The sequence below is a fragment of the Poromitra crassiceps genome, assembly GCF_964638095.1.
Source record: "Poromitra crassiceps genome assembly, chromosome: 10".
NCBI lineage: Eukaryota > Metazoa > Chordata > Actinopteri > Beryciformes > Melamphaidae > Poromitra > Poromitra crassiceps.
The window spans coordinates 31,749,600-31,763,433 of record NC_139631.1 but is presented as its reverse complement, the minus strand read 5'-3'; the positions used below and the strand labels follow the sequence as shown (position 1 = coordinate 31,763,433).

Here is a 13,834-nt window from a genome sequence, read left to right as displayed (position 1 = left end):
ATGGGGGAGCGGTTGGCAGCCGAGAGGCTGAGGCTGACAGGGCGTAGGTCGTCACGTGAGAATCCGCAGGCGAGGTACTCCTCTAGAGACCAAATGTCCGACTGCGCACCTGTGTCTGCGATAGCAGACACCTTCACCTTGATCCCCGATGGCCGACAGCCGACGCCGTCCCCCTGACTGACTGGATTGTCAACCGAGACGGTGATCAGTGCCCGGGGGTGTTCCCTCAGCCTGGCCCGCCTCCATTCGCCCTTGGAGAAGATATGGTGCTCGAGTCTGACTGGTGCTGCCGTGCGGCGTTGGCGACGGCTCCCGCGATCGTGGCCTGGGTGCGCCTCAGACTGAATGGTCGAGAGTTGGGAGATCGGCTCTGACTCCAGGGCGGCCTGTTGACCATCAGACGGCGTCTGCAACCGCTCCTCGGATCCCATGGTGGCGTGCTGACCGTCAAATGGTGGCGGCCGCCGCTTGCGTCGGCGGGCCCTGAAACAGTCGATACAGAGCTGGTGAGGCTTGGTATTCCATCCACGAGACCCCTCTGTGAAGACAGGAAAGGCGTTCTGACATCCTGGGCACGCGGCTCGTCTCGCCATATCAGCTGGGCTCGGGGCCAAGGAGGGCCGACAGGGCGGATGACGGGAGGGCGTTACGAGCCATCTCCTTGCCCTCAACGAGTGCGATCACATCGTTCACGGGCTTTGTGAGAATGTCAGGTGTGCCTAGCACCTCGCGGCGTATGTCTGAGTCGTAGATCCCATTGACAAGGACATCGCGGATGATGTGATCGGTGTAGCTCACATCCCTGCCGCATTCACAGACAGCAACGTAGGAACATGTCTCTGCCTTCCCACGCACTCTGGCGGTAAAGGCGCGGAATGTCTCATCGCGTTCCTGACGCAACTGAAGCAGCTCTGTGCGCAGGACGCATGTGGCGACCGGAACAACGGCCAGCGAGCGCATAGCGGCGAGTAGGTCAGCCAAAGTCCCGGAGGCGGCGTCCGGGTCCGCTTTCAGTAGGCTGTCACCAAGTTCGGGCCCGGCACACTGAAACAGCTGGAACGGGGCCTGGACTGCTCCTATGCCCGAGCCTGCACAGAAGACATTCCAACGCCGGGCAAACACATTCCATTCCTCTGTCGAGATGCCGGTGTCGACTCTAGGCCGCTCCAGCTTCGGGCCTTGGTGAGCTGGGGGCCGGGCCGCTGCATCCCGATGGGCATGTCCGTGGGCCGTCAGCAGCGCGATGGCAAGTCCCTCTGAGACGTCTCCGGTCTCAAAGTCGCAGCCGGGGAAGGGGCATTTGACCAGCATGATGGTGTTCTCATGAAGAAAGACTCCTCAATGTCTGCTAGCAATTTTATTTCCGACAAAGATGAGAACACCCTGCGGGTGACATAACATATATGAGCGAATGCATGACAAAACACTATAACATGAGTGAACACTGTTAACATACATCTTGTAACATAAAGCATATAAATATTAGCAGACTTACATCAAACAAGCAATCACATGCTGAAGAGAGAGGAGAGACAAAATGCACACTCTCACACGACCGGAAGGAAAAGGACGTGGCAACAACAACTCACTCTAAAGACTAACCTAGACTGTTCCACAGGCAGTACTGCACTGCCCCCTAGTGGCCGGGAGTACACTCCTGCAGATAGGTAGTTCCTTAATGGTAGTTACTTAAGAACTGACCATTAGTTACCATGTTAACGAACCAGTAAGTAATGATTACTTCCCTTAAAAAAAACTTTTTTTCATTTGTTTTCATTCACTAGTTCATTAATAGTTAATCGGTAGTTCCTTAAAGTTCCTTAATGGTAGTTACTTAAGAACTGACCATTAGTTCCCATGGTAGTTACTTAAGAACTGACCATTAGTTACCATGTTAACGAACCAGTAAGTAATGATTACTTCCTTATTTTTTTTTTAAATATTTCACTAGTTGTTAAGTAATGGTAAAGTAAGCAGGAAGTAATGGTGCATTCCTTACTAACAACTCGGTAAGATGTACTGCTTTACTTGAGGAGGCACAAACATGGGAACTAATGGTAAAGTAAGCAGGAAGTCATGGTGTATCCCTTAGTAACAACTCAGGAAGATGTACTGCTTTACTTGAGGGGTCACACACATGTTAAGTAATGGTAAAGTAAGCAGGAAGTAATGGTGCATTCCTTACTAACAACTCGGTATATACTATAGGAATACACCATTACTTCCTGCTTACTTTACCATTACTTAACATGTGTGTGACCCCTCAAGTAAAGCAGTACATCTTCCTGAGTTGTTACTAAGGGATACACCATTACTTCCTGCTTACTTTACCATTAGTTCCCATGTTTGTGCCCCCTCAAGTAAAGCAGTACATCTTACCGAGTAGTTACTAAGGAATACACCATTACTTCCTGCTTACTTTACCATTACTTAACAACTAGTGAAATATAAAAAAATAAATAAGGAAGTAATCATTACTTACTGGTTCGTTAACATGGTAACTAATGGTCAGTTCTTAAGTAACTACCATGGGAACTAATGGTCAGTTCTTAAGTAACTACCATTAAGGATCTTTAAGGAACTACCAATTTACTATTAATGAACTAGTGAATGAAAACAAATGAAAAAAAGTTTTTTTTAGGGAAGTAATCATTACTTACTGGTTCGTTAACATGGTAACTAATGGTCAGTTCTTAAGTAACTACCATTAAGGAACTACCTATCAACTACTCATTAACTAATCATTAACTATTCATGAACTAATGGTTCGTTCCTTACTCGTTCCTCAGTAACTACCCATTTTTTGTGTTACAGTATTATGAAGTGTTACCGAAACTCCTAATACTGTTAACCTCTTATAAAAGATTTCCCTTTCTTTCCTATACCTGTTACATTCTAGGAAAACATGCTTGACAGTTTCAGGCTCTCCACACTCACACCGCCCATCTGGATGTTATCATGCACCACTGAAAACTTCAGATATTTTTATTTATTGTTCTGTTAACAAAATCTGGCACAAACAAATTATAAATAGAAAAAAAAAAAAAAAAAAAAGAGTTCTAATCAGAAATATGTTTGGGTACACACTCAAGGCTTGTTTGGTTTTTACATAATTATTTCAGTGCTTTCTTGAAGTTAATAATCTCATTCATGAAAAAACAGCTGTGGTCTGACAGTCTTTTTTCTTTTTTTTTGTGGTCTGACATTATATATTCCCACATCCTGGAAGCAAGCAGTGGTGGTACCCATTTTAAAACCAGGGAAGGACGCAGCACAGCCAGGGTCATACAGGCCTATTGCACTGACAGCGGTATTATGTCAAATAATGGAAAGAATGGTCACTGATAGGTTAGTGTATAAACTGGAGAAGGAGGGGTGGTTTACTCCAAAGCAAAGTGGGTTTCGCAGAGGGAGGAACACCATGTGATCGCTTTCTGATAAATTAAAGCCATGATAAATAAAGAGGGAGTAGTCGCCATGTTTCTTGACATTGAAAATGCGTACGACATGGAAGGAGGGGTTGATTATAAAGCTGTATAAAGCAGGTTAGGTTGGTGAGGCTTAAATTTTTTCTGTAGGTACAAGTAGACTATTGATAATGGAACACCGCAGGGAAGTGTGATTAGTTCAGTCTTATTTAACATTATGATAAATGACATATTTCACGACATGGGGCTGGTTTTGGACTCTCCCTATTTGCAGATGATGGGGCAGTCTGGAAAAGAGGCAGAAATATTAAACACACAACTGAGAGAATGCAGGAAGCACTGAATAAAATAGTTGATTGGGGAAGCAGGTGGGGATTTAAGATATCAGTGGAAAAAACAAAGTATGTTGTATTTGATAATAAGAAAACTGAGTGTCAGGTTTTGTTTATGTATGGCAGGCAATTGAGAGGGTAAAAGAATTCAAATTTTTGGGAGTGCACCTTGATGAAAGGTTAACATGGAAAAAGCATAGACAGCATAGTCACAAAGTGTGAAAAGGTAGTCAATGTAATGCCGTCCCTCTCAGGAAGTACATGGGGTGCAGGTCAGGACACACAATTGATGATATACAGAGCAATGATAAGATCAAGAATAGACTATGGGTGTTTATGTTATGGAACAGCAGCCAAATCATCTCTCAAGAAATTGGAGTTAGTGCAGGCAAAGGCACTGAGAGCTTGCTGTGGGGCCTTCCGTACCTCTCCAATTCCAGCTTTACTTGTAGAAATGGGGGAAACTCCATTGGGAATACGACAAACAAAACTAGCAATGGAATACATAAGTAAACGGTAACGCTTTAGAATACAGCCCGCAAATAAGCATGTAGTTAGAGTATAACAACGGGGTTTAGGGCTGTAGTTATAGTCTAACTACGGGGTTTAAGGAGTGAATTATAAGATCTGTACTTATAGTCTAACTACGGGGTTTAAGGAGTGTAGTTATAGTATAACAACGGGGTTTAAGGAGTGTAGTTATGGTATAACAACGGGGTTTAAGGAGTGTAGTTAGAGTATAACAACGGGGTTTAAGGAGTGTAGTTAGAGTATAACAACGGGGTTTAAGGAGTGTAGTTAGAGTATAACAACGGGGTTTAAGGAGTGTAGTTAGAGTATAACAACACTCCTTAAACCCCGTTATATACTCTAACTACACTCCTTAAACCCGTTGTTATACTCTAACTACACTCCTTAAACCCCGTTGTTATACTCTAACTAGACTCCTTAAAGGAGAACTTACCTCCAAAACACTTTTTTTCAGCTTTTAACCAATATATATGACTTTGGGGGTGATGTGTGAAGAATTCTGGTCAAAATTTCCACATTTGACACCAAACTGTTGCCATTTTACCATTTGTATCATTTTTCAGCAGCATACCTGGCATAAGCGCCCTCTAAGGGTGTAACACTGCTTTTTTTTTTTTTCTCAAATGAATGGGATATTTGACACGTCATGACGTCATGGTGAACCAAAGACTATGGGATTTCAAGATAGTTACTCCCCTACTCCCCCTGTACCCTTTCGGCTCCTCACAACTCCAAGCCTATTGCCATGATGTCACTTGACCTGTTAATTTATTACAATCGCCTGTTATTTTCCTACCAACTCCTATGTAACACAATACTATCAATAAACGCCCCTATAATCATAAAAGGAAGGACATAGCAAGTAAATCATTCCCAACCTTTTTCATACTAAGGGGCCCTATGATGAGATTTGGTCTCATGTAAATCTTATTTTTTATTTTTTATAGCCTAGATATGATTTTGTCCAGAATTCCATATAATTAGGTTGAGAGACAACGAATGCTGGAATCCTCTCAAGGACGACTGGTGGTCTTCTGTGCCCCTTTTCGCTGGGGACACAGAGCTGCTGCACTGACTGCCCGGAGGGAGGGAGGGGTTTATTGTGTGTTTGCAGCAATCAGCTCCGAGAGCCCAGCATCAAAGTGAGAGCCTCAATTTCATCCTTCCGCAAACAAATCTTATCGCAGCGCACATGTAAAATATAACGCTATACTACGACGTGACAACGTGACAAAGCTGGTCTAAACACATCGGCTACTATAATAACGTCACTGTGTACAAGCAACACCAACTTTTCAGGAAATGTCAGCAGCGACTGGGGACTGGGGACTGGGGACTGGGGACTGGGGACTGGGGGGGGGGGGGGGGGGACTCGCTGTGTGTGTGTTTTGCTGCGCGGAATGGATTTGATCAGGGAAGTAGCTCCTGTGCTCTTAAAATACTGAACACCACGTTGTCATATTTGACATATGTCTTCATTGTAGACAGTTTATCGCTGAATGTGTCATTACATTATAAATATCTTACCTGAATAAGCTCAAATGCTGTTAGAGGATTATCACACCGAGTCTGATGCCCTTTCTGCGGCCACGCAGCAGCTCGTAGGCACCCTGCCTTTTAGAGCGCGAGCACGAGCTGCTGTGTGCTCAGGCAGCGGGGACGCGCGGGCGGAGCTCTTCACAGGTCTGACACTGCCCTGCCTGCAGTAACTTTTAACAAGAATCACGAAACGCAAATTAAAAACGGATTTCATTGCGCGGTTTATCTCTAGTTAGACGAGGGAATTACGTGGAGAAATCTCGCATTGTGTTACCCCAGAGCGAGAGGTTTGTCCTATTGTGGGTGTGCTGCTGTTAACGAGCCCATGTCACTTTGCTCTAGTAACGTAGTTTGAGTAGTTTCCATAGAGTTACATGCAGAAAAATAATTAAATTTCTAGTTCGCCACTGAATTACCAAATTTATATAACTTTCAACCATTTTGAGCAAAGCTCTTTCCATACAGGCCACCAGCGTTGGCTAATTGTTGATATTTATACAGATATGGCCCCTCTCAAATAAATTATTTTTGAGGCAATAGGCAAACTGTAATGGCGTCGATTTCAGAAAAAAAATCTGGACTTCAACACAGCCAAAGAGTCCAGTATAGACAAGAGCATATGTCATTTCTTGGTTTTTTCCATAGGTATTTTCAAATCACTGTTCTAATACATATCTAGGGGGTAAGTCCTCCTTTAAACCCCGTTGTTAGACTATAACTACATTCCTTAAACCCCGTTGTTATACTCTAACTACACTCTTAAACCCCGTTGTTATACTCTAACTACACTCCTTAAACCCCGTTGTTATACTCTAACTACACTCCTTAAACCCCGTTGTTATACTCTAACTACACTCCTTAAACCCCGTTGTTATACTCTAACTACACTCTTAAACCCCGTTGTTATACTCTAACTACACTCTTAAACCCCGTTGTTATACTCTAACTACACTCCTTAAACCCCGTTGTTATACTCTAACTACACTCTTAAACCCCGTTGTTATACTCTAACTACACTCCTTAAACCCCGTTGTTATACTCTAACTACACTCCTTAAACCCCGTTGTTATACTCTAACTACACTCTTAAACCCTGTTGTTATACTCTAACTACACTCCTTAAACCCCGTTGTTATACTCTAACTACACTCCTTAAACCCTGTTGTTATACTCTAACTACACTCCTTAAACCCCGTTGTTATACTCTAACTACACTCCTTAAACCCCGTTGTTATACTCTAACTACACTCCTTAAACCCCGTTGTTATACCATAACTACACTCCTTAAACCCCATAGTTAGACTATAAGTACAGATCTTATAATTCACTCCTTAAACCCCGTAGTTAGACTATAACTACAGCCCTAAACCCCGTTGTTATACTCTAACTACATGCTTATTTGCGGGCTGTATTCTAAAGCGTTACCGGAGCAAAGGAGTATTTCATATTCAAATAAAGAGATGGAAGAGTTGGGACAGGTAGGGTGGCCCCACCCCCTATAATTCACTGGCCTGTACCACCGTGGCTTTTACCTACACCAGAAATAGATTTCACTGTTCTAGAAACAATAAGAAAACATGAGAATACGGATTATAGTAAAGTAGGTATCCCAAAACTGGAAAATATGGATTTGCATTTTACGTTCCAGATTTGGAAATTGTGAAATCTAGACGACTGTCTGAGGGGGTTTCAGTGCAGGCTATACAACAGAACTAGGCTAATTGCTATAATATGGGGGGAGGAAGCCTGGGAGCCCGCTCAGATCTTGTAGTGGAGCTGTTGGTTCTGTTGTATAGGATTGAGCATGCTGGAGGTTCAGTGGGGTTTCTGTGGGTGCCAGCCCATGTGGGAGTGGAAGGAAGGGACTAGGTAGCTGACATGGCAGCTAAAAAGTCCCTGAAGAGAGCTGTCGATCTGAGAGTGCCCATTGGGACGTATGAGTGTAGATCCATTATCAAAAGAAGGATAAAGCTATGTGGCAGAAAGAGTGGGAAAATGAAAAGAAGGGGCGGCACTACTTCGATAATCAAAATAGTGTAAGAAAAGAGCATTGTTTTTTAGGGAGTGAGAGAAGACACACAGTTGTGATGACTAGATTGAGACTGGGGCACTGTGGACTGGCATGGGACTTGACAAAGATGGGAAAACATGAAGATGGATTGTGTGCAACATTCAAAAAACAACAAACTGTGAAACACGTACTCATGGAATGTAACTGTTACACACAAGAAAGAGAAAGGCTGTATGCTGCTGTATTAAGCCTGGGCACAAAGACTATATGAATGAAGAGCCTGCTGAATCCCACTGAGAATCAGGCAAGGACTGTGAAAGCAGTCCTTGAATTCATCGCCACAGCAGGATTACTCCTGTGGAATTAGAAACACCATAAACAGTAATATTTCCGACCAGTGAGAGGCAGCAATGTGCCGTAAGGCATCTAGTCTGCCGGAAAGCTATCCGAAGAAGAAGAAGAAGAAGGTGTTCCGGTCGCGCGTGCACATGTGTGCGCGCCAAATAGCTCCCACCAACACGGAACAGCTGTGAGTAAACGGCATTCAATCTGCTCAAAACGACTATTTACTGTAAGTATTTAGCTATATTTCTGATGTGTGATGTTTTGTTTAGATGTTATCAAAATCTAGTAGATTTTGATACTTAGGCTTTACTTTAGACCTTCTTTCACCTGGGACAAAGCTCACTCATAGTCACATTTTACCCCGTCACTCCTGTATAAAGGACATTTTTAGAGAGGCAGACCTGGTATATATTTTTCACAACATGCTTTGCTGTAACCGTAACGTTAATATGGTGAAACAAGAGAGGAATGGGCAAACGACATAGGTCTAAACCTACGCTTATGTTCAGATGAAGCAGCGTTTTGGTCCTGACTGAGCCCTATGTTACTTCCTTTCTAACCAGAAACCAGAGTTCTTTATGTGCTCAGCTGAGAAGTATCCTGCCTCTTGCCATTGAAGTATAGTAGGGCGGTTCACAGCTATAGACCAAATCAGCGGGATGTTTACATTTACTTCCGGGTACCCCTGAGGTCCACACATTATAATGGCGGTGGACGGCACAAACTGACGTGTTGAAGACAAAAACAGACAAAGAAGACAAAAATGGTTCGTCCGTGTTGTGTTGTTGTTTAATATCATTCATAACAACACTTTCACTAACGTTAGTGGAGACCAGACTAGCTAATTTACCTGTTGGACCAGACTAGAGTAGACTTGAAGCTATAGCTCTGTCTGTACCAGGCTCTTTCTCGCCGAGAAGAGCCAGGCTCTTTCTCGCCGAGAAGAGCCTGGTGACGCGAGGTTACTCTGTCTGTAACGTAAAAAAACAGCGAGTTTGACAGACAAACAAAGGTTATTAGCTAGCTACAGGGGCGCCGCCAGGGATTCTGGGCCCCATGACAGGACATAGCATGGGCCCCACTGATGCCGGCGTCCGAAGGGCGCCGGCGAAAAATTTGGGCTGTTTGAAGCTGATTTAGAGGATAATATCGCATTTTAAATTATATTAGGATAACACTGTAGTGTTGTCATTATTCAGTCTTAACCATCAATATTTGCTCCTTTTCTCACCCACCTTCATCTCACCACCATCCCTGTTGAATCATCATACTCTCTCTCTGCTCTGAATACACCAGAGGGAACAAAGAAATACTATCAACTAATGACTAGAAATAATATTGATACACATGTGGAGTCCAACAGGAGAGTGTTTAGCATGAGACTGTTGTGATATCATTATTCAGTCTTAATATCATTATGTTCTCCTTTTCTCATTGGCTGTCATTTGTGGGCTGCTTTTCCTTTCATATAATGGTCATTATGTGGACAAATAAATTGTGTTGATCCTTCTTATTTTTTTATTACTATTATTATTATTATTAGTATTACAAATAAATCCCCACAGACCCACTGCAATTGTGCCAACTACCATGTCATTCAACACAATACTGCTCCTGTGTGTGTGTCTCACCTCCTTCATCAGTTAGGAGGACTGGTTCATTGGAAGGTGCCGGTGGTGGGGGGGGGGGGGGGGCTGTGTCTGATTCTGCATCTGTTGTGTTAGGCAAGAGGCAGGCAGGGAGGGACAACTGATTTATATGAACGGCTTGCAAACAATTGTTTGCATTGATTAAATGTTTGCTAGACAGGACAGGAGGGAAATGTAAACACTTTGTGAAGTAAGCATATTTCACTAAGGTCTAACAGGGTCATTTCCAGTAGTTAAGAAAAGTTGAATAAATGTTCTGATGGCGCCAGACAGACTAGACAGTTCTCTAGGTTAACAGAGTGATTAACGTAGCGTAGGCTATCTGCCTTGCCTCACACAGAGACAGGCAGACAGCTGCACCAGTCCAGCTCACTCACCTGCCTTCCTATAAAACTGCGTGAGGCACTGTTGTGCTCTTTTTTCTCTCTGCTCTCTTTCTTGCCTATCCTTTCTCTTTTTGAAACCTGACTTTGCTTTTGGCATGTTGCTGGTTGCGTCTCCTCTCTGCTCTCTCCTCTCATCTGATCTCAGCGCGTACTGCGTAGTGTTGCTGCTGCCCCACGCTGCCTGGATGGGAGGCGTGCCTATTTTTCCTGTCAGTGTTGGGCAGGGAGAAACCATTTCTTGAAAATCGAAGGGGGGTGTGTATGCAAGAGGATTTTTTCTTTTTTGCCAAAAAGAAGCAATTCGTTTTACTAGTACATTGAATAAAATAGTATATTCATTACAATAGGTTAATAATTTAATACTGCAAAAAATTGCCTAGTGTCCAAGCTTTTAGGGCCCTTGAAGCTGACAGGGCCCCTGTCAGCTTCAAGGGCCCTTAGAATCGTCCTACCTTTCCCCCCCTATACGGCGCCCCTGGCTAGCTAACACTACATAAAACAAACACAGAAGAAAGGCTAGATACGTCGGACAAGCATGTTTACCAACCGTTTAACCATTTAAATTGAAAGTAGTCGGCCGAAAACAACGAGAGGGTTTGACAGCATTTATTTGACAACATGCACATTTAAACCTGCCGCCTTCCCCAAGTGGTACCCGGAAGTAAATTTGTTTACATGGTGACGTCACGGTGATTTGGTCTATACCAGAAGAGAACAGGATATGCAATGTCTGTGACCTAAAGGATGTTGCAAATTAGTTTCATGTCATGTTTTATTGTATGGATTTCCTTATTTGATGAAATGCAAAAGCAAACACCTGAGCTCTTCTGGGCAGAAGTTGGAGTGGTTGTTTAAGACTGAGGTATTTAAGACTGTTAACTTTATTTCTAAGGCCTGGAATAGAAGGCAAGCACAGCTCTTTTAAGTAGGTTCAGGCTGTGGTTTTCATGCTGTACAACTTCACTATATGTATTTTGGGTGTTTTTGTTGGTTTTATGTTTGATCATTGTTTGTTTAAATGATGAACAGTAAAAGTGTCCTGTAAGCCCACATGGGCTTCATTGGAAGCATGACACTTAAATAAAGAAAATCAATCAATCATAGTAGGACGAACATCGGACATTCAGCTCAGGACGCCATGATATGTGACGGTCTCGTGTCTGTATGAAGAGCACTGGAAACACAGTTTTAAAAAAACGGGCCTGCTTATAGGCCAGGTTTAATATGAGCGAAGAGCTATTTAGAATTGTTATGAGATGCCTTCAATTCGGCATAACTCAACATACAGGCTAATAGGCACATTGGAGGCAGCACTTATTTCAATAAAATCTCAACTTTGCATCTAGGATAATTTGGGACCACACATACACGTTTTTCCTAGACTAGCCCGGGCTGTCAGACAGAACATCTTCATACTGCTCAATTCTAAAGATGAACCCAGCAGAGCAGCTGGGAGCTGAAAGTAAAATGCAGACAGGGAGAGGCAGAACTTAAAACAAGGCGCACAAGAAATCTGGTGTGGTGTGATAAAAATATGGGGACAAGAAGAGAGGGACGTATGGATTAGGGTTTCACGATATAACCGTGAGATTTAAAAAAATACAGTCTTAATACTATACAATACCTACCTACAGTAATTACCTTTTGATCCTCATTTAACTCATCTCTGTCTGGTTTGTCTTCAGCTTCACTGAGAGAGAAAATGGCTTCCAGATCAGAGGAGTATCTCTCCTGTCCTGTCTGCCATGACATCTTTAAAGATCCAGTCATCCTGTCGTGTAGCCACAGCATCTGTAAAGCCTGTCTGCAGAGATGGTGGAGAAGTCAACAAATACATGCCTGTCCAGTGTGTAGGACTACATCTTCACAGAGTAAACCGCCTTGTAACTTGGTGTTGAAGAACATGTGTAAGGCTTTCATACTGGAGCGAGATGAGAGAGCTTCAGCAGGATCTGAGCTTCTCTGCAGTCTGCACTCTGAGAAACTCAAGCTCTTCTGTCTGGACCATCAGCAGCCAGTGTGTATCATCTGTCGAGATTCAGAAACACACACCGACCACAGATTCAGACCCATCGCGGAAGCTGCACGGCATCACAAGAAGGAACTTCAGGAGTCACTGAAGCCCTTACAGGAGAAACTGGAGCTCTTTAATGAAGTTAAACAAAACTGTGATCAAATAGCAGAACACATTAAGGTCCAGGCCCGACGCATAGAGAGGCAGATTAATGCGGAGTTTAAGAAGCTTCGCCAGTTTCTCCAAGAGGAAAAGGAGGCCAGGATCGCTGCACTGAGGGAGGAAGAGGAGCAGAAGAGTCAGATGATGAAGGAGAAGATTGAGGGTCTGAGCAGAGAGATGGCAGCTCTTTCAGACACAATCAGAGCTGTAGATGCTGGAGACGCTGTCTGGTTCCTGCAGAACTATAAGGCTACAGTGGAAAGAGTCCAGCACACCCTTCTGGATGATCCACAGCTGCCGGTCTCAGGAGCTCTGATGGATGAGGCCAAACACCTGGGCAACCTGAGGTTCACAGTCTGGGACAAGATGAAGGAGATGGTCTCCTACACGCCTGTGATTCTGGACCCCAACACTGCTGGCCCACGCCTCATGCTGTCTGAAGATCTGACCAGTGTAGCATTTGGAGATGGAGAGCATCTTCCTGAAAATCCAGAGAGGTTTTGTGACTCCTGCTCTGTCCTTGGCTCTGAGGGCTTCAACTCAGGAACTCACAGCTGGGTTGTTGAGGTTGGAGACAGTGAAGCCTGGGATGTAGGTGTGGCACCAGAATCTGTCCAGAGGAAGGGAGAGTTTCTAGAGTCTGAATTATGGGTAATACGGTTCAGTATGGGTGAATACAGAGCAGTCTCGCTATCATATTATACTGATGTCTCACTAGAGAAGCAGCCCCAGAAGGTCAGAGTGCATCTTGACTGGAACAGAGGAAGGCTGTCATTCTCTGATCCTGATACTAACACACACATACACACCTTCACACACTTTTTCACCGACAGGCTGTTTCCATACATTTGTACTTGGGATGAAGATTTTCTGAATATTATACATGTGAAGGTCTCTGTAACAGTGGACCAGCACAGTTAGGGACATGTCCACCAACCAACATGTTGAGGACTTGAAGTGCTGGTGCTGAGCTGAAATAGGCAACTTTTTTCTTCTTATTTTTGCCATACCGTAGGCGAGTTCTACTTGTTAAAGTCATTTTCTCTATTTAGACTGCAGGTAACAATTCATCCTGTGTTCTTCGGTTCTTCATCTGAAGTGTTAAATTTATTTGATCTGACTTTATTCCAGATTCGTAGGTTCTCTACACTAGTGGTTCCCAACCTTGGGGTCGCCTGATTTTTTTTTTACAATTTAAAACTACCAAAGTGGATTAAAGCCACATGTGAAACATTTGTTTGAGTTCTGAGTTTAAGACAGGATTCTGAGAATAAAGTCAGAATCCGGATACCTAAATATTGCCCAAGCCTTTACTAGGGTATTTTGGTATGTAACGATATATACAGCCTATGAAAGCAAGTTCAGTTAATGTGCTGTGCAAATGGCAATAAATGGATATAGATGGTCTGGAATGTTCATTTATGCACAAACTCTCTCA

The 13,834-nt window shown here is 43.5% G+C and overlaps 1 protein-coding gene across 1 annotated transcript; it reads left to right on the top strand.

The window, feature by feature from the left end:
- The first annotated feature begins 8,318 nt into the window (after positions 1 to 8,318).
- LOC310783362 (E3 ubiquitin-protein ligase TRIM39-like) lies at positions 8,319 to 13,566 on the top strand. The gene is made up of 2 exons (XM_083644213.1): positions 8,319 to 8,411; positions 11,906 to 13,566. The coding sequence occupies exon 2, from the start codon at positions 11,923 to 11,925 to the stop codon at positions 13,315 to 13,317; it is 1,395 nt and encodes a 464-aa protein (XP_083500339.1). The 5' UTR covers positions 8,319 to 8,411; positions 11,906 to 11,922; the 3' UTR covers positions 13,318 to 13,566.
- The last annotated feature ends 268 nt before the right edge of the window (positions 13,567 to 13,834 follow it).

What these genes read in the sequence shown, in the direction of transcription:
- LOC310783362 (XM_083644213.1), top strand. Translation starts at nt 11,923, where the DNA reads ATGGCTTCCAGATCAGAGGAGTATCTCTCCTGTCCTGTCTGCCATGAC.